General features: G+C 47.1%; 1 protein-coding gene across 1 annotated transcript in view; it reads right to left on the reverse strand.

Annotated features, from left to right (window-relative positions):
* The window catches only part of LOC122368496, an 87384-nt gene extending 70861 nt beyond the window's left edge, over positions 1-16523 (reverse strand). The window contains exons 1-3 of the mRNA XM_043342472.1: positions 16488-16523; positions 16012-16147; positions 15719-15804 (exon numbers count right to left, since the gene is read on the reverse strand). Coding sequence (XP_043198407.1) covers positions 15719-15804; positions 16012-16147; positions 16488-16523 — 258 coding nt within the window. The remainder of the gene's footprint in view (positions 1-15718; positions 15805-16011; positions 16148-16487) is intronic.
* Between the last annotated feature and the right edge of the window lie 2881 nt (positions 16524-19404).

Here is a 19404-nt window from a genome sequence, read left to right on the forward strand (position 1 = left end):
GTTCAGAGAACCGGGCCCCGTCCGACTGGGTCCTGTGCCTAGATCCAAGGCCTGAAAGACGGGCCTCGCCCACCCAGTGCCCCTAAGCCTCTAGGCTTTTCTCGAAGCGGGTCCATCCGACTAGCCACCTCTTCCAATACATGTTTATTGCTTACCCTATTTTTTTTCACCACAGCAGGCCCTCGACACATTTCGGGGGTCAGTAGATTCTCGTAACAACCTGCAGCTGTGCCACTGAACCCGAGAGCACTGAACGTTTCACCGCGATTTGCCGCTTTTTACGTTTCCTTATTCACGAAAAACCAAGGATGGGGAGTCCACCCCTATAGGTGTGAGGGTTGAGATGGCTTCTTAGTGACTCTCACGCATCTCGTCGGCCCTTGATCCACACCTAGGTTTGGTTTAACAACAGATATAGGGCCTTGAACAGAGACAGGGCTGCATTCTTTTTACATTAGACGTGGACTTATTGTACACACATTTTGTGTTACACCATCCGTACCTAGATAGTGCTTGCAGAGCAGCCCCAATCACTAACTCGTGTTATTGTCGTTGTAAATGACCGAACGCACCTGGCCCTTACCATTGAGCCTTTGTTGAGTCGGTTGTCAGTCGTATCCGTTTTCCTTGTGCTCAGCTGGCGGTCGGGTGTCGGCAACGACTGGACCGGGGTAAGCAGTGCTCAGCACTCGCCGTGCTTTGTTCGAGTCAGAACTATAGGGAGCGAGGAAGGGCCGGGAGCCAGCGATCGGCCAAATTATCGCCCTATCGTTTCTTTCCGCAGACGTAATTCTAAAATAGTTTGGTTATTGATGGCGAAAATTTAGGAAATTATTATTGGGTTTTGCGAGTGCATATTAACATAACAAATTCATTGAAGAATGACAAAGATAGTTTTTTTTTTTCGTTTGGGTTTCAAACATGGTATGCAAGTACACATAACATCGTTGACAATTTAACACGTGCGACTGCAGTCCACGGCCCCGCAGTGGTATTGTTTCACTCTGCAACTGAGGCGGTAGGTATAGGCACAGTGGACAACCTAGCAAAGGTAATCTGGACAGCCAAACAATGCCGAGGCCGTCCGTCCGAACCCGGTACTTACCCGATTAAAAATGTTCCCGGGCGCATCAAGCGATTGACATGAAGAGTAGAGTTATACTTGACATTTCATTGCATACTTACGGAAACATTGGTAGCAAACACAAGAGAAAGAAAAGCAGACAAAAATATGATAACAAAGGGGGGCTGATCTCTAATCTGGTAACAAACTGGAAAACATAGATAAAGGCTGCTTCCTGTGGTGGCGCCTGCAATATTAATACTAATATTTATTGTAATACAATAAACGTGCTGGATTCACTCATACAAACGAATCTTATGTAAAACCGTTCATATTTCTTCAAACACATGATAATGAACACACCGATATGCCCAAACATCAGCAAGGCCCTCAAAAGCTCTCCTTTGCCTCTTAAATCACACATCTTTCTTTATTATCATGCCTAACAAAATCTGTCACTGTTTGTTCGAACAGAACATTTCTTTCGTCAAACAGCCATAAGAATTTAAAGATGAACCACTGGCTTTCCCAAGATACTTCCAATATATGTTATGTCGGCTGTGATTTGATAAGCAGCTTTGATTTTTTTAACAGAGATGTCGTTCAGAGCAATGCAGTGACTGAACTCACAGTTACGGTACAATGGAAGCAGGCTAGCAATTACTTGCAACATTTGGTCAGTTATCAGGTTTTTCAGGCCAAATCACAACTTATCGTATGCATGTGTATTGTATTGCTTTATTTTAACCCGCGCCCCACTGGGGTCTGACAATAACGTGTCCGACTGGGGGGGGGGGGGGGCTATTCAAAGCCCCCCTCCTGACTCCGAAACTACTGGGCCGATCGTCAAAATTCAAACGGCGTCTGTCTGATAGCCCCGGAAAAACTGTCGAGCCAAAACTATATTCACTGACCTCGAGGTCACCGATGTCGTCACAGGTCAGGTCAAAGTAAGAATTATCGGTGAGCTTTGAAATGAGCTTCAACTAAGCTTTTGCTTCTAAGCAAAATGATGCGTCAGTTTTCCACCGGTGCTGTTGTTCGAACCCTTTTACTTGCTTTTCCCAGCAACATGCTCATCAAGAGCTTTGTGGAGCCTTTAACCCTCGCGGGCCCGGGGGGGGGCGTTTTTCGCCCCCCCCCCCCTGGCGAATATTTGCGATAGCTCCCGAACGCTTAGGGATAGGAAAGCGAAACTTTCAGTACCTTTTCTCCCATCAATTTGACATCTTCTGAAGTAAAAAATTTGGACCTAGCCCCCTTGATGACGTCACAAGGTCCATTTTTCTAGACCCCTGCACGGCAAACTTCGGCGTCACAGACGCAAACTTCAAATAGCTGCTAAAAATAGAGCTTTAGAGATAAAGACAAATTACGAGCACGGTTGTGTAGCGTTTGACCTAGAGAAAAATAGAAAAATAGTTTTGGTGACCTGAGGTCAGAGGTCAGGTCAACGACCCCGAAATGTGGTTTTGGTTTTTCGCAAATAACTTCGACAAAAATGCTCCTAGAGCTACGGCAGTGGTACCATCGCATTCGCCTTGTCAAGCCGCGTCGAATGATATATATTTTGTTCGGAAAAAGTCAAGTTTTATGTTGACCTCATGTGACCTCGAATGACCTCTGGTTGACCTTGACACATGAAAGGTCGTTTATGATGGATTTGTACCCGCTGATCACGAATCTGGCATCTATTTTCCTCTAAGCCTTCATTTAGAGCTTCCGGATGGCAAAATTGTCTTATTTATTATTACTAACTTGAATTAGTGAAATAGCCTCTAGCAGGGATACTCTTCAGTGACCTTGACCTTTGAGCAGCCTTGTATCGTAAGAGGAACCACAAATAGGGAACTGATAAGCCTCAAAACATTTTAAAACATCTTGAAAGTTAGCATGCAAGATGTGCGAAAAAGTGCCAAGTTTGAGGTCAATTTTGAGCGTGACCTTGACCTTGACCTTTAATTTTGAGCACATTTTCGGAATCCTCAGATTCTCTTCTTTCGTTTGACACCCAATTTTGCCGGTTTGATGCCGCCTGCCGTCCTCAGAAGGCTTACTTTGAGATCACTACACATGTGCCGGTTTTTGCCTTTGACCTTGACCTCTGACCTTGAAAATTGACCTGAGGTAAAAAATTTTAGGTGCTTTAGAATCGTCTCGTAAGGACCTTTCGTTTGGTATCGCTTTTGTTTCCGTATATCCCTTATTTACGGAGTTAGACAGGGGGGGCGAAAAACGCCCCCCCCCCGGGCTGCGGTGGTTGGGATTACCCCCCGGGCCCGGCCGGGTTAAATAACAACAACACAATGCAAAACAGACAATAGCAACGGTAGTCACCTGTATAAGGACAACATCGCTGCCATGCGCGAGTCCATTGCCATGCGAGAGTCTTCCAACAAAAGCGAAAAAAACGCTGCCACTGTGTACAAAAAAAAAAATGTGATTCACTCTCATATTACGCACACCCAGAAGGCAAGCAGTGCAGAGAGCATTTTGCACCATATGAGTGAGGATAGTGACTTCATAACCGTTCACCCATTTCACTGCCGTCACTTCAGGTGGATGAGAACAAAACCGAGCAGAGGATGTTGCCGTCGAGGTATGGAAATCGAGTCGCCTGAAAACCAAGCGTTGCTGATCGTCGAGTTTCTTTGTGACTGTGTTTCAGCTTGTTGCTGTGCTCCATCTTTCATGTACAGTGTTCTTGTTCTCGTACTGCACAAGTCTCTTGATAAGCATGTTGCCGGGTGCAGCAGGCAAAAGGAGTTCGAAGTCCTAACAAAATGAGTGGCAGTCTGTTAAATACCATTTTGCATAAGCACCAAAATCGTCTTTTTTTATTCTCGTGTGAAAACCTTTTTTATTCTGGCTCTTCTGACAAACAGAATAAGATATCATTGACATAAATTTTAGAAAAGTTGAACGATATAGGCCACGCTTGGAAACAGTGAATATTTAAAGAAGAGTCACTTTTGTAAGCACCATGTGTCCGGTTTTTGCCGTTTTCCCAAATCAAAGGCAGTTTCAGATAATAAAAAAACGCCTATATTATTCACATATCTACGCACAGTTTTCATGATATTAAAGTATCATACATGCATGACAGGTGCCGTTTTGTCTTCGTAACAGCAAAAAATGCAACCTCTGCTGTAGTTAGTTATATTCACTACATCCAAAAATAATACTTCTTCCCCAGCCCTTTCCTTACTTGTCCTTACATGGGATCCACCTTTGCGAATTTAGTCAGTTGAAAGTGAGGTGGCGCACTAATGACAGTATAAATGTGACCTGGGGTACAACTCCCCATCGATGTAAGAAAATAAATTGACTTTCAGAGACGAATATTACTGAGGGCCGAAGTTTGGCGAAAATATCCTTCCGCCAAGCTGACTCTGGAAACGCCTCTGTGCGTGATACAATTTCAAAAGTTTAGGACAGTATCGCATAAAAAATGTTAAGAAAAATAACAAAAATGTGCGCCGCTGGCTCAAGCCGTCTTTCCGTACAGAGCTGAAAAAATGGTGGGGAGCCTAAAATCCCTGCCCCATCCCCACCAGTAATAGACCTGGAGTACTCCACTGTCCATGGAGTAAGTCCACCAGTAAAAGGGTCAAGAATAACGCACACATTCCTTTCATTAACGCAGTTATACTTAGAAAAGAAGTTCGAAAATGTCATAAGGCGACACCCGCGTGAGCTTATACTGCCTTTCATAGATGGCGCCAGTAGTAAGCGCCTGAAGGTATGCTGTTCCGCAAAGCCAACTCCGCGAGCGGTCATGAGGTTGCGTTAGCCCTCAATGATAGCGCGCACACCTATCCGTGCTTCTATCCTCAGGATACTGAAGTCCTTCTCCTCCACGCCAAAACCCCCCTCCGGGCTGGACAGGCAACTTTATCTCATGCGGGCTGCTCCCTTGGAGCGGCACCGCTGCTCCCGAGGGAGCGCACCCCGTAGCCGGGTGCAGTGAGTGCCTTGGGGCTGGGTGGCCTGTCCTCTGGACGGCCTCAGCCCCGGCGACTCACTAGGGTGCCTGCCCAGACCAATGTCTCCCCCTAATTCCTATCATCCTTCCGGCTCTGCAATGGTCTTGTCGACCGAAAGGGCCTAACCCAACAAAACAAACAAATGATAGCGCGAAAATGCAGCAATCGTTCCCAGCCTGCGAGAGCCGAATCGCTGCGAATTGGCTAGTTGATGCATGGTTTCAAGATATTGACATACAGCATAGGTACAGCTTTTGTCAAATGTTTGTCTGACTTGGACTAACCATTTAGGTACATTACGTTGAGCTTCTATATGAGCATGCATGAAACAAGCAGAAGTCCGTTCCGTCGTTGGCATCTTCAGGATAGCCAAATCCCTCTCCTTCACACCTCAGCCCCCTGTTCTGGGCTGGACGAGCAACTCTATCTCATGCGGGAAGCTCCCCTAGCCCGCGCCCTGGTGGGGGGGGCTATTTTTTGCCCCCCCCCCCCTCCAGACTTTTCGGTATATCTCCAGAACCGTTGCGCCGATCGTCACGAAACTTTCAGTACCCTCCCGGACATCAATTTTACACATTGTGACCAACAATTTTTCCAAAGGCTATGATAGGTTAGCCGGAAATGACGTCAGAGTGACGTCATGTTCTTCCGTTTTCGACCCAAAAAAGGGTTTCGCGGGAAGAGCTGTCAGGCCTATAGCTTTGCAAATACAGAAAAACGATAAAGACATAAAAGCTGTAGAATGAACAGGGCTACAAAACTATTATCTCGGATTTTTGAAATTTTTGGATTTTGATGCCCAAAAATTAAAAAATATATTTTTTGAATATAATAGCCGAAAAATCCCAAACGTTTTTTGAATTTCGCAAAAACCGGAACATATGTGATAATCCTTACCACCTTCTATCCACATACCAAATTTGAGATTGATAACTCTTTTTTTGGCGAAGTTATAGCGAAAAAACTGTTCAAAATTGATGACGTCAAATTTTCAAACTCAATTTTTAGCAATTCTAGACCCCTTAGCGCAAAACAAAGACCACCATTAGACTCCCCGTGACGAGCTGCATCGAATCAATACCAATTTTATGTAAAACTATCAACTTTGAAATTTGACCTTTTTTGACCTGACCTTGACCTGACCTTCACCAGAAAGTGACCTAAGTCGTACCTGATAGTCTTATAACCAACACAATTGAGTTGGAAATGAAAAATTGGCCATAAAACATGCATCGCACAACCTTAGTACCTAAACTTAGGTTCATGTGACCTGACCTGTGACCCTTGGTGACCTGACCTGTGACCTGACCTGGTAATGTCAGTGACCTCTTATAGCAACATATGTACTAGGCAACTGACGCCCTATCGCTGATTCTCGACGAAATGCGTTTTCTTCGGTGTTAAAGCGCATTCCCTAGATGACCCGTGAACGGTGAAACATTTCATCTTTGACCTGACCTGTGACGTCATCGGTGACTCCGAGGTCAATGAAATTTAGTTTCCTTCGACAAATTTGACAGGCCTTTCGAACGCCGTGTGAATTTTGCGGATCCGTCCAGTAGTTTCGGAGATACGAGGGGGGGGCAAAAAATAGCCCCCCCCCCCCCCCACCAGGTCGCGTTATAAACAGACCCCACCAGGGCGCGGGCTAGGAGCAGGCCCGGTAGCCGGGTGCAGTAAGTGCTTGGGCGGGGGGGGGGGGCTGGGTGGCTTGTCCTCTGGACGGGCTCAGTCCCGGCGACTCACTAGGGTGGTCGCCCAAACCAATGTCTCCCCCTAATTCCTATCATCCATCCGACTCTGCAATGGTCTCGTTAGACCAAAAAGCCTTGACCAAACAAAACAAAGAATAAGCAAAACAATTAGAAAGCTGACCTAGTTATATGATACAAATAGGTTATTCTGATCACAAGTGCCATAAAACGCGATCATTGGGATGAAGCGCCCACCGACCGAGGGCTGAGGCTGTCCTGTGGGATAGGCACGTCCCCATAGGATAGCCACGGCCCCGTGGGACAGGCCACACAGCCGCTCAAACAATCATCCCACAGGAATATGCTACTACAACATGCTGATGAATTGGAGAATTCTGACTGCCGTTGTGTTGTGGGATCAATTTGAGCACCAAGCCGAAGCATGGAAATGAAAATAAGAATGAAGGTGTGAAGACCTTCACACCTGTGTGAAGTGAATGAAGAATTAATGGTCCAAAAAAGGAATGAAGGTGGATGGTTCGTTACACTTGAAAAGGGCTGCTGAAAAACAGAAAGAGGCAGATTTTATCAGAATAATGCTGAGTTCTTTTTAACGTACTATAAATACCCTCAATAAAAAGTACCCGAAGCGCCCACCGATCAAATCTTAGCCTATCCGTAAACAACATATATATATATATATATATATATATATATATATATATATATATATATATATATATATATATATATATATATATATATATATATATATATATATATATATATATATATATATATATATATATATATTAGTATACTTAGGAAGCAATCCTTGTTCTATACATGTCTCATTAAAAATGACCGCATTTCTATATTGCGGTCGCATTTCTATATATATATATATATATATATACGCACAGTATAATGTATAATATATAAGAATTTTACGGAGGTTTTTAGAAGCACCTACTACGCTGAATAAAAAGCACCCGCCTTCATTTTGACCGTCTAACATCATAAGGCACACTGGACAAAAATTTGTTTGGCATAAATGACGTTGTCTGGACCGCTAGCATGTGTGCAACTGATCCCGCTTAACGCAAACTGTTTATCGCTGCTTAACTGCAGGTGCGTTTGGCTCGGTCGTTGCATTCCCTTGCGTATGTGTGTATATTGCATAAAACTATGCTAGAAGCTGGTGGGCACTCAGTCAGGTTAAGGTATCACCAGCAAGTTTCAGCAGTCCTCAGCGATGAACTAGTTTGTTTCTCAAATCCAGTATTGATGCAACCGATTTAATATCGGTTGAGATTGAGAATTTAAGGAAGCTCCGGTCGAGGGCAATAGCCGAGAGGCGTCCAAGGGACTCTCGACCACCCTCAATAAGTGAAAACTCAGACAATGGCCGGCAAGAGAAACCGACCCCCAACCATCAGAGGAATACAAAATTAAATTGACGTTGAATAACTAACGCTTCACAATAGTGTAGTCAATGATCTAACTTCTTTTTCGCTACTCACTTCATAGTCCCTCTTGCCTATTAGGCGGGGAGGAGCCCATCGAACGCCTTCGAAAAGGCACACTACGGCGTTTGCTGGCATATTCTAGTTACATTATATATTTCCAACTAAATGATGCCTCTCATTATCCCAAAATACTTCCGCATTTGAGCGTTCCGTATTCCCATGGCCATTCGAGCGCGTGCAGGTGCTCACTTTCTTCGCTTTCATTACCTTGAAACAATTACAGCCTGTTAAACGGTAGGTTTTCCGAAAGGTACGTGTTTTCTATGATGGCTGACCGTACGACTCGCTCTGTTTCGTGGCGCTCCCGCTCACTTTCCTGAGAAGCAGTTTGCCGTCTTTCCCGACAGATGGCAGTAGCAGCTGAGAGCTGCACCGACTGCAACGGTCGACTAGCGAGCCGCGCCCGGGCGACAACCGAACGGGAGGCGCCACTTTTTCGACGGTGGATTAGCGGATTAGCCAAGAATGCATTGCTGGTAGACATAGCTTGGCACGGGCGGTTGAGGGGTAAAGAAAGAAGAGAGAGAGAGAGAGAGAGAGAGAGAGAGAGAGAGAGAGAGAGAGAGAGAGAGAGAGAGAGAGGGGAGAGAAAGAGAAAAAGAAAAAGCGGGAAAGAAAGAGACAGAGACAGGGACAGAGATAGAGGGATAGAGAGAGAAAGGGAGAGAGAGAGAGAGAGAAAGAAGGAAAGAAAGAAAAAAAAAACAAAGAAAGAAAGAAAGAAAGAAAGAAAGAAAGAAAGAAAGAAAGAAAGAAAAGGACCACAGCTGTTTGATATTCAAGCAAAATTTCCGGTTTTACCGGGTGGACCGAAACAAGCTTTCCGAACTTATATGGAGCAGACCTATGAAAAACGTTAATTCTATAGAATTAACGTTTATCAAAGGTCCGTTCCATACGGCTAAGTTTGGATAATGCACAGTTAATATATTTAACCCGCGCACCGACGGGGGGGCGGATATCCGCCCCCCTGAGGTTTTTCGCGAATAGCGGGAAAACCGCGGCGCGTAGCGCCGCGAAATTTGGTATGACTATTCCCTTATCAATTTTACACATGGTGTGCAAGTTTGAACCTCCTACCTTTCAAGGTCAGGTCACCAGGTCACTTTGAATGACCCAACCTCAAGTCACTTTTTTGCAACTTTGTCACCGTGCCAGAGCTACAGTAGATGTCGGAGGCCTTTGAAAGTCGCAGGATGTTATTAGGTCATTAGTAGCTACAATTTGTATATCTCGGAATTTTGATATCGGTGACCTAAGGTCAGGTCAATTTCGCGACCTCCCCATTATAAGTCAATGGGGGAAAAATCAACTCCCTGTTTTTACCACTAAAACGGGTCGGAATGGCCCCATATACCATACATGACTTCATATACGATCAACCTTCACTACCTTGAGGTCTGTTTTGCTGTTGGGCAGCTGTGAGGTCATGTGACGTCATCAAAGGTCACCAAAGGTTTTTGGCCAATAACTCCGTACAGGAACAAGATACAGCCGCGTGGATGGTCTCATTGTGTTCAGCTCGTCAAGACGCATCGAATGATATACATGATGACCTCGAGGTCACGTGACCTGAGGTCAACCTTTGACCTTGACCTTTCGAGGTCAACATATATATCATTCGATGCGGATTGACGAGAGGATCACGATGATGCCCTTAGTTTGTTCCTATCTTGACTAATTCGAAAGTTATTCGAGAAAAACTCTCTCCATATTTAGCGCCGCCATTTTGACTTTTTCTACTCCTGTGACGTCATCTTTGACCTGACCTGAAAATGACCTTAGTAAAAATTGTAGATCTTGACCGTGCGTATCCGATGCCGTTTACCGCTTGTCGCTATCTTGCTTCGTTCTCGAGATCTCAGGGGGGGGGCGGTCATCCGCCCCCCCCCCCGTCGGTACTAAGTTGGCGCAGACCCCCGTCGGTGCGCGGGTTAAACTATAACTAAGCGTTACTTTTTGCACTGTCTCCCTTTGACAGATTGTCTTGATTCATTTCCATAACGACATGAGAAGAGTGGCGTGTGACGTGATATATGTATTATCCATCACAGATAAAGGCAATATCTCCTAATGACTGATGGAGTGAACGTGCAGCCCGATTAGGTATGAGATGCACCATCAAAACTTCATTGGAGCGAAAAGCCTGACGGAGACTTGTTTTGGAGAACAGTTTCTAAACCACTTTGAAAACCACGATCAATCAACATTTGTTCTTGAAATTATAACAAGTGGGCACGAGCAAACTGAAAAATATGTGCGGATGGTCCGGGCTCTCTAACCATGCGAAACAAAGATGAACTCGAATAGGTGATATTTGATCTCATACATCAAATATCACCTATCAGGAAAAATAATGTACCTATCAGGAAAACAGCTCGGTAACCAGCCTCAGGCAACCCAAAGTCACCAAGGACGTTTGTGATTGGACTGCGATTAGCTCCCATGGTACCATGGGTGATTTTTACATCTGAAGTGCACATTTTTACCAGAGCTGAAAGGTGCAGCTGGAGAATGGACAGCCTAAAAAATCCAAACTTAGCGGAACGGCACTGGGGGATCATTTTGCGCATGCAGCATAACCAAAGCCATAGTCCAAACCAAGCCTTTTTGCGTATGCAGCATAACCAAGCCTAAAAACACTGATGCTTCTAAAAAGGGGAATAATCTTGCAACGCTATTAGCGTGCAAAGAAACGATCATCATCCTCATTCCTCATTGCTCGCATATGTTAGGTGTAAAGGCTACGAGACCATCGATCGCCATATCGTCTGTTCTATTACTTACTGCCAGGATCATCATTTGCCACGGGCTATTCTTAAACTAGTACAGTCGTGTACAGGTTGATGGTCCCCCACTCTTTATCCACCGGGTTCCTATGGCTCAGCATTGATAGCAGCCGCCTGGTACCGGTAGGCTGTGTCGCATGACCCGAGAGTGAAGCGGCACAGTCTACCCACGCCGTTTGACATCGGCTCGGGTCGCCGGGTGGAGCGCTTTGTAGACCAGCTGTCGCGTCAGACCAGCGCGGGGGGAGGGGCTCGTCTCGGTGGTTGGCGTGGGCTGGCGAGTGGTGTGGGGCGTGTTGGTGGACCATGGGGGCTGGGCGGGTGTGTGTGGTCACTTGCTGCATTGCACATCTTGCGTCATTGCATTCCTGTTTTTGCTAAGCACAATGCACGGAAGACCCAGCGAATACCTAATTTACTTGTGCATTGTGCAAAACGTGATTTGGCATGGTATCGAGGCAACCATAGGTCTTGTGCCACACATATGCATGTTATTTAGGCAATACGCTTATGAAAATGGTAGATTGATGGGATTGATCCTGGATGACAATTCGTATGCTAAATGTCGACATGTATTAAATGAACGAATGAATGAATCAATCAATCAATCAATCGACAATCGACATGTAGATATAAAATGGCTCGCAACCACTAAAATCAAACCAGATCCTAACTCGGAAAAGTAGCCGGAGCCCCGATGAGGCTCGAACCGGGACTCCACGTTGAAAGTTTTGCCAATGATCCATCATCATTCCACCAAGCTAGAGCGACCGGCACCCGAAACCACAAAAACATTCATTGACTTTGCTGCCGACCTCCCGGCCCCGCCGCCCGCCCGGCCAGACTTTGCCCCGGCCGTGGCCACCATCCGGTGTGGCTCAGCGTAGGGGTGCTAGACTGTCAAACTGACCGGGGCGGTAGTGGGAGGCCCGGTTCGAGACGCTTCGCGTGCTGGGTATTTATTTCTGTGTCCGAGGCTATGCAATTAGTCCACTTTTCAGAAAGATTATTTGGTGACAGGTCTGTTTTCTTTCTTTGCTGCAATGCATGAGGAGACCGTATGGACCCTTATCTGTCCTTCCGCACCCCACTTGGGAGATGGGTGTTCGAACCCCCCTGGGTTTTGTGGATATCTCTAAAACGAATTTTTGGAGGGTGGATTACGATCGGTTCTATGCGACAAGTGACCACACACACCCAGCCCCAGGTCCGCTCACTCCCTCCCCACATCACCCCCGCCCCACACCACACTCCAGCCCGCCTCATCCACCGAGCCGAGCCAAATAGACAGGCCTGACCCTTCCCCCCCCCCCTCCCCCCAGCCGGTGTAACGCAGCGTCCGGTCAAATCGCTCTACCAGGCGACCCGAGCCGGTGTCATACAGTGTGGGTAGGCTGTGCCGCTTCACTCTCGGGTCATGCGGCACAGCCTACCGGTACCAGGCGGCTGCTGCCAATGCTGAGCCATAGGAACCCGGTGGATAAAGAGTAGGGGACCATCAACCTGTACACGACTGTACAAACCTCATTAAATCAAGGCCATCTTTGGAAAGAAAACTGCTGATGAATGCATGGATGGAAGGTATCTAGTTTGTACTGGTATTTACCAGTATACAATGCGCACAGTAACTATCACGTGCTCCAAAGCATGCATGAGGTCTATTTGTAAGCTAAATGAGATGAGCAGTGAGGACCTGTTGTTATCATAGATCTAATAAGGTTTATCGTTGAAGCTTGATTAATTCGTCCACCTGTTTGCTCCCATTTAATCTATTTTCAAAATCAGTAGCATAAACAATGGGATCTATGCATGTTAACCATGCGTATAAACATATTATGCATAGTACGTATATAGATAGTAAAGAGCCGGAGAGAGAGGAAGGGAAAGAGGGAGCGATGCAGGAAAAAAGAAAGAGAAAAAGAGAAATAAAAAGAGAAAGAAATAGAAGGAAAGGAATCGACAGACAAGCGGATGCAAATAATTCCCAGGGTATGGTGACGCATCGCCGAAATATTCGTCAAACTGCAAGGTCAGGTCAAACTAGCTCAGCGTAGGTAGCCAATGAGGTAGCAGAAAAAGGTAGGATAAGGTCTCTTATCTCAGATAAGATAAGGTCGCTGTTTGTTCACCCTGTGTGTGATACCTAAATCTGCGACCATAGGCGTCGCCAGAGATTTTCGGTTGGGGGGGGGGGGGGCAAAATCAACTTTTGTGTTAAAATTTGCCTTTCCCCAGTCTTTACTCACTTGTTTTACATATCATTCGACGCGCAATGGTGAGAGGATCCGATGGTGACAAAGGTTTCCTTCTAGCTATGACATGTAATTTTTTTACAGAAAAATTCGAAGTTTTGAAATTTCATGACAAAAACGACTGGTAGAATTATAGTATATAGTGGCTGCGATTGCCGACGCACTGCAGAGGGCCCCTGTGCAGACGCTCGACGCTCATGATCATTGCCCAGAAAAAGGTGAAAAACGCTCCATTTAATCGGATCACCCTGCTAAAACCTCCATTCACGCATGCATGCAGAGGTTTTACGTGAAATGCTTAGGACTTATCCCAGCCGCCGATCGTAGCTAAGTTGGGCATTCGGCGGAGAGTGAATGTCGGAAGTATGAATCGGAAGTAATTCATCTTTGCTCCAGTGAGAGGAAGTGTTTTGTTCACTCGAGTGTGAACAAAAGTTTCTCGTTTTTCGTGTGAAGGGAAGCGCTGCAAACGCGAACAAAAAACTGTTAAACGGAACCAAAAGCTACGCACGGCATAGCGGCAAGGGATCCCTTAGAGATAGGTTTGGGACTTCCAGACCATTTTAGGCCACTCAGGGTCGGTGCTGACTCTCAGAAGCATGCTTAGGATTCCGGAGATCGGCGTGGGTCACCTCAAATATTTACGTGTACGTGGTGCTTTAGGGCTTTCCGAGCCCAAGGTGGGGCCCTCAGAAGCCAGTGTGGGCGGCGGGCGCTAAGAGACTAGGCCCAGGGTGAGCCTGGAGCCCTCGGATAGCAGTGTGAACCCTGAGGGTCTGTGTCGAATCCCTTAGGACCCTACGTAGGGACATAATTAACATGTGTTGCGGACCTCAGAGGGACACGTGAGCTGTGACCCCTCAGATGCCGGCTTGGGGTTAGCAAAGTCTGTCGCCTCAAAAGTTTGGCTGAACTATCAGAGGCCAGGTTCTCAGAAATGTTCGAAGGCTCAAATATCCCTGTATGGGCCCTCAGAGAACATGGACACCAGTGGGACTTTAAGAGGCCGGTTTGGGCCCTCTGAAGGCTTCTTTAGGGCTCAGTGGAGCTCCTTAGGAGCCCTTGAGGGTTAAAGCAAGCTCATGAGCCCTGCAACACTTGTACTGTACTTGAGCCTGTCGCAGACATTTGACGAGAGTTGAGAAAGGCCCCGAAGATTTCGTTTCACGCTTTGAACGAAAATTGTATCAGCACTCCAAAACTTATGAAAAAAAAACTTATGTAAAATGTAATAAAGAACGAACTAGGAACATGGAATGAATCACAGCATTGACATTTCCGAGTCTGGAATCGGAGTCTTCAAGACTTTGGCGACTGCGAGTCAGACTCTGGTTTGAACTGCTTGCTGCAACCGAGTCTAACCTCACAGGCATTCTCAGAAAGGTACCCCCATTTTTTTCCCGACTCCAAAATCTCATCGGATCTGTATCGATCTCAGGGGGTGCCCGGTCCGAGGTTGGGGGGGGGGGCAAGCTTGCCCCCCTGTGGCGACGCTAATGTCTGCGACCGACGAAGAGCTGATGTGTTTCTTGTTTTAGGGTTTTCTAACAATATTTTTGTTCGAAATATATTGTTTTCTGCTTACATATTAATTAATAATTCATACATATTAGTTACTAAGTTACTAAGGTTGCCAAGTGCCAACATCATTCAGAAATTATCCACTATGCCATGCTAACAGGTTGTTGACGCGTCAAATGCTGGTAGCAAGTAGACAACTCTTATTCTATAGACGACTGACATCGAGTGAAAATACGATTATCAAAACTGTGCTTGATAGTGACGTCGGTCAGAATGGAACACTGGTCAGAGTTCATCGTGCGGTTCGGCGTGAATATGGGCTGATGGAACTTGATTTGCCCTCTGCTAGCCAGGCGAGCATCGTTAACATATTCACTGCTCATTTAAAGCGTGTTGTATTGAGACGGAGACCTAAAGATTAGCGAATGACCAGCGAACGATCGGAAGCCGAACAATGTAAATAATTATGGTACTACGGAATGTGGTTGTCTGGTGGTGAGTGTATGGTGGTTGTAGGATGTGATGTACTTGTGACTGTGATGTATGTACCTCTGATGGTGCGAAATATATGGCATTATTATTATTATATTATTTTATTATATTAATAATTGAGTTCTGTAAAGGAAATTGCTTTGACGATTAGATCAGATCGAGATAGGTCAGGTCATGTCATGTCAGGGTCAGGTCAATATTTATATCTTACATGACAGATCTGTCTTACGCATGGCGCGCACGCTCCAGCTATTCCAGTTCAGCTCCGTCCTTGTCGGGTTTATGGGGCCGTACACACCGTCCCAGCACGTCGCGGCGCGGCCGGCGGCGGCGGCCCGCGGAGCGAGCGGCGGCGGCGGCGGCGGCGGCGGTCGACACGCTAGCGCACTCACCTGCTGCGGCCGCCTGTTGCCATGGAGATGCAGACAGCCGGGGGCGGCGTCCACTGGTGCCCCGGTCGATCCCCAGACAGCGTGACCTGCAACAGGGGGACACATGGCAGTGCGGGCTCAGGAGGGGGCACGAGAGGGGCGCGGGAGGGTCCATGAGCCGCGGTGGGGTACACGGTGCCCCATAGCGGCCACCGCAGCCACGGCCACCATGTTTACATGGGTGACGGGGGCCGCTGTCGACAGCCCGCTGCCATCCAAGGGCGCAATTTGAAAAGCGATGGTGCTGCCGCCACCGGCGGTTGGCTGAACTGAGACGTGCAACTGAGAGACGGCGGCCGTGGCGGCCGATGACGTGGATACTGGATAGTGCTCATTTCGGGCCCCTCCCTCCCGTCCCGAGGAGACGCGACACTGTCTGTCGGCCAGACACTGCCAGAGGCGGCGTCAGTGACACTCATCAGGGAAACAGTGGATCTTGCCGAACCCTCACGGCTGACCTGGTAGACAGGGTGCCCCTACCAGGACTTCATCAACCATATCCCACATATTTATGTAACTTATATTCAGCGGCACGGTAAGTGGCAAGTTAATCAATGATTTTTGCACGCAACAGGGCTTTGGGCCTGTTGCTTAAGTGCTAACAGCCGATGGCAGTATGCAATGGTTCAAGAAATCGATTCTGAAAGGCAATCGAAAAGGCATCAGCATGACCGGTGTTCATTAGAAAAAAAAAACTTGTCAATTTATAAGCCGCAAAGATAAAACTCACCGGATGTTTCAGAACAATTTCTTCCGTCTTACCCATGCCAACCTTTTTCCCAGCCCCTGGGCCCGGGTGCCCCTCGAAATGCATTCGTGGTTACATAAAAATCACTCCATGGAGAAAAGCCCGTTAACCCAGCCGAATGTCGCCCTCAGCCCTCGGTCGCCCATCTCGTCACGGTCCAAACGAGCGTCACGTGACTTATACACCGAGCTCAACAGCACGTGCCCCCCCCCCCCTCTCACGCGCAGTCCCCTCCCCTCTCTCGGCTGGCTGGATCGGCCTGGCACTTCAAACGAGCCGCCGCCGGTGCCGGCATCTTTGATCCTGCCGACCGTAGAACGACCGGTGACCTGTTCTGTTTGGCGCGTCTTCCTCGTCATACTCGCGAGATCGACACAGTCACTACAACACTGCAAGGGCGGCGGAAGATGGGGTGCAGGGAGTGCAGCTGCACCCTCATTCAAACACATGGGGGTGCAAACATATCTTTCTGCACCCCTAAAATCCGTAAACAGGGACCCATCGAATCATCGAATACTGGCATTTCCTCTTGAAAACTTGTGAGCTGAAAAAGGAAGTCAATGCAGGACTATCGAAAGTCAAATGCGGTAAGGAGTACCCCAGTCCCCACTCAGGTCTGTGGGTCCTCACAGTCACATGGGATCACATGGGACCCTCACGACGATGGCTGAGGGCCCCCACGCAGGCTCCAGATGCCATTTTGGTCCCTGAGGACTCCACGAGGGTCTTTGAGAGCCCTCACAGTCACGACGGCCTTTAGAACTCAACACAGGCTTCAAGGGCCCACGCTAGATTCTGAGGGACCCCACTAGTGATGTCAATTACGGAAAATCGGAATACCGATACCAAACCAAATACCAACCAAAACCATGGGGAAATACCGAAACCAAACCAACTTGGGAAAATGAGGACAATACCAACTTTTTACCGATTTCTTAGCCTCTAATACCTACATTAGTGAGGGTTCATGATACCAACAAAATACCAAACACATTACGATTGAAATGCCAAATACCAAGTTGGTATCGGTTTGGTATCGGTATACCAAAAAGTTGGTATCCGATTGACATCTCTAGACCCCACGATGGTCTCTAGGGGCCCTCAACCTCTGAGGGCTACCGCCAAGGCTCCAAAGGGCCACGTTGACCTCTAGGGGCCCACGGTGGTCTCACAGGGCCCTAACGACTACCTCTGGGACCCGACGATGGCCATTGGGGACCCTCAGGACGACCGTTGTGGGTGACTCTGGCCGCTGTGGGCCTCACGACAGTCTCGAAGACCCAACGTTGGCTCTAAGGGCCAACGCTAGCCTCCGCCAGGGCCTCAACAACGGTCTCTGAAGGCCCAAACACAGACAGGCCCCAGAGGACTATGCTAGTCTTCTGAGCGCTCTACGATGGTCTCTGAGGGAACGAACGACGACCTCTGACGGTCTTACGAATGTGACTTGGGGCCTAGCGAAGGCCTCTAAGGGCCTTTGAAAGGCCTCGGTACGCCTCTGCACTAGATTATGGTAAAGATCATAAGAACTGAGACTGAAGGTTGCAAATTTTCTAAATGAAATTCTTTGAGGTGGAAAAACACTTGAAGCAAATGTAGAAGCAAATTTTAGTCTTAACCCGCGCCCGGCTGGGGGTCCTGGATTTCCACGCCCTGCTGGGGGGGGGGGGGTGTTTGAACACCCCCCCTTGTAACTCGGCTCCTGGGCCACGTAGCGATACGCAGAAGGCGGCGTTCGAAAGAGCGTCAAAAATAATGACGAAATCACTTCGGTCAATTTTTTGGTCAGGTCAAAGGTCAGGTCACCAGAGGTCATTGAAGGCAAAATTTCGCCGATTTCCAGGTCGAATGTCGAAAATTTCCAAGAAGCCAACGCATAACTCGAGAACCAATAGAGCTACAGCGCCGCGGAAAAGCGCATTCGATAGCCCTATTAAAGCCCTTTCTGAGTAATTCTCTCAGATTTGACCTAACGTCAACGGTTTTGCCTGCAGGGGGCAAAAATTGCAAAAATAGCCGATTTTTTCGGAAACAGTTTTTCTGCAATAACTTTTGACCCAAGCCTTGTACGAGCTTACTTTTACCGGCATTGTGTTCCTCTCGTCAAGACGCATCGAATGAACTATAAATTGACCTTGAAAGGTCAACTTGAAAATTTGACCTCAGGTCAAGGTCATGACCTGACCGGAAATGGTCATGTTGCATATCAGTCGATCCGTATCGTCGAGCTGAACACATCTAAGGCGTTTTCATCGCTCTAGCATGCCTCTATCAAAAGTTATTTGCGAAAAACTGTTAGATACCATTCGTGACCTAAGATGACCTCAGGGCATAAACAAGGGTCACGGACACCATTTTCATGTTCAGTGTGTCTAAACCACTTGTAATTCGGTGTTTGGGAGTGTTTATAATGTCTTTTGTCCAAAAGAGGCGCATTTCAATTTTCTCCCATTGACTTATAATGGGGCGGTCGCAAAATTGACCTGACCTTAGGTCATCGATATCAAAATTTTGAGATATACATTTTGTACATGCTATTGCTCTTAGCAATCGCTGAAAGTTTCAAAGCGATCGGTCACTCGGTGTAGCTATGACAGACATCGAAACTTTTTATGAGGTGAGGTCACTTCAAGTGACCTGGTGACCTGACCTTGAATGACCTTGGTCTGAAATTTTCACAACATGTGTAGAATTGATGTGAGATAAGGTGTACCAAAAACGGCGGCGCTCCGCGCCGCCGTTTTTGAGATATTCGCGAAAAACCACAAGGGGGGTGTTCAAACACCCCCCCCAGCAGGGCGCGGGTTAAAGCAAATCAAAGCTAACTTTAAAGTGATAACGACTACTGACCGTGGGATCGAATAGAAGAGACACTGATTGGTTTTGACGACATGTCAGC

The sequence above is a fragment of the Amphibalanus amphitrite genome, unplaced genomic scaffold (genome assembly GCF_019059575.1).
Source record: "Amphibalanus amphitrite isolate SeventyFive unplaced genomic scaffold, NRLGWU_Aamphi_draft 000952F_arrow, whole genome shotgun sequence".
In the NCBI taxonomy this organism is placed as follows: Eukaryota; Metazoa; Arthropoda; class Thecostraca; order Balanomorpha; family Balanidae; genus Amphibalanus; species Amphibalanus amphitrite.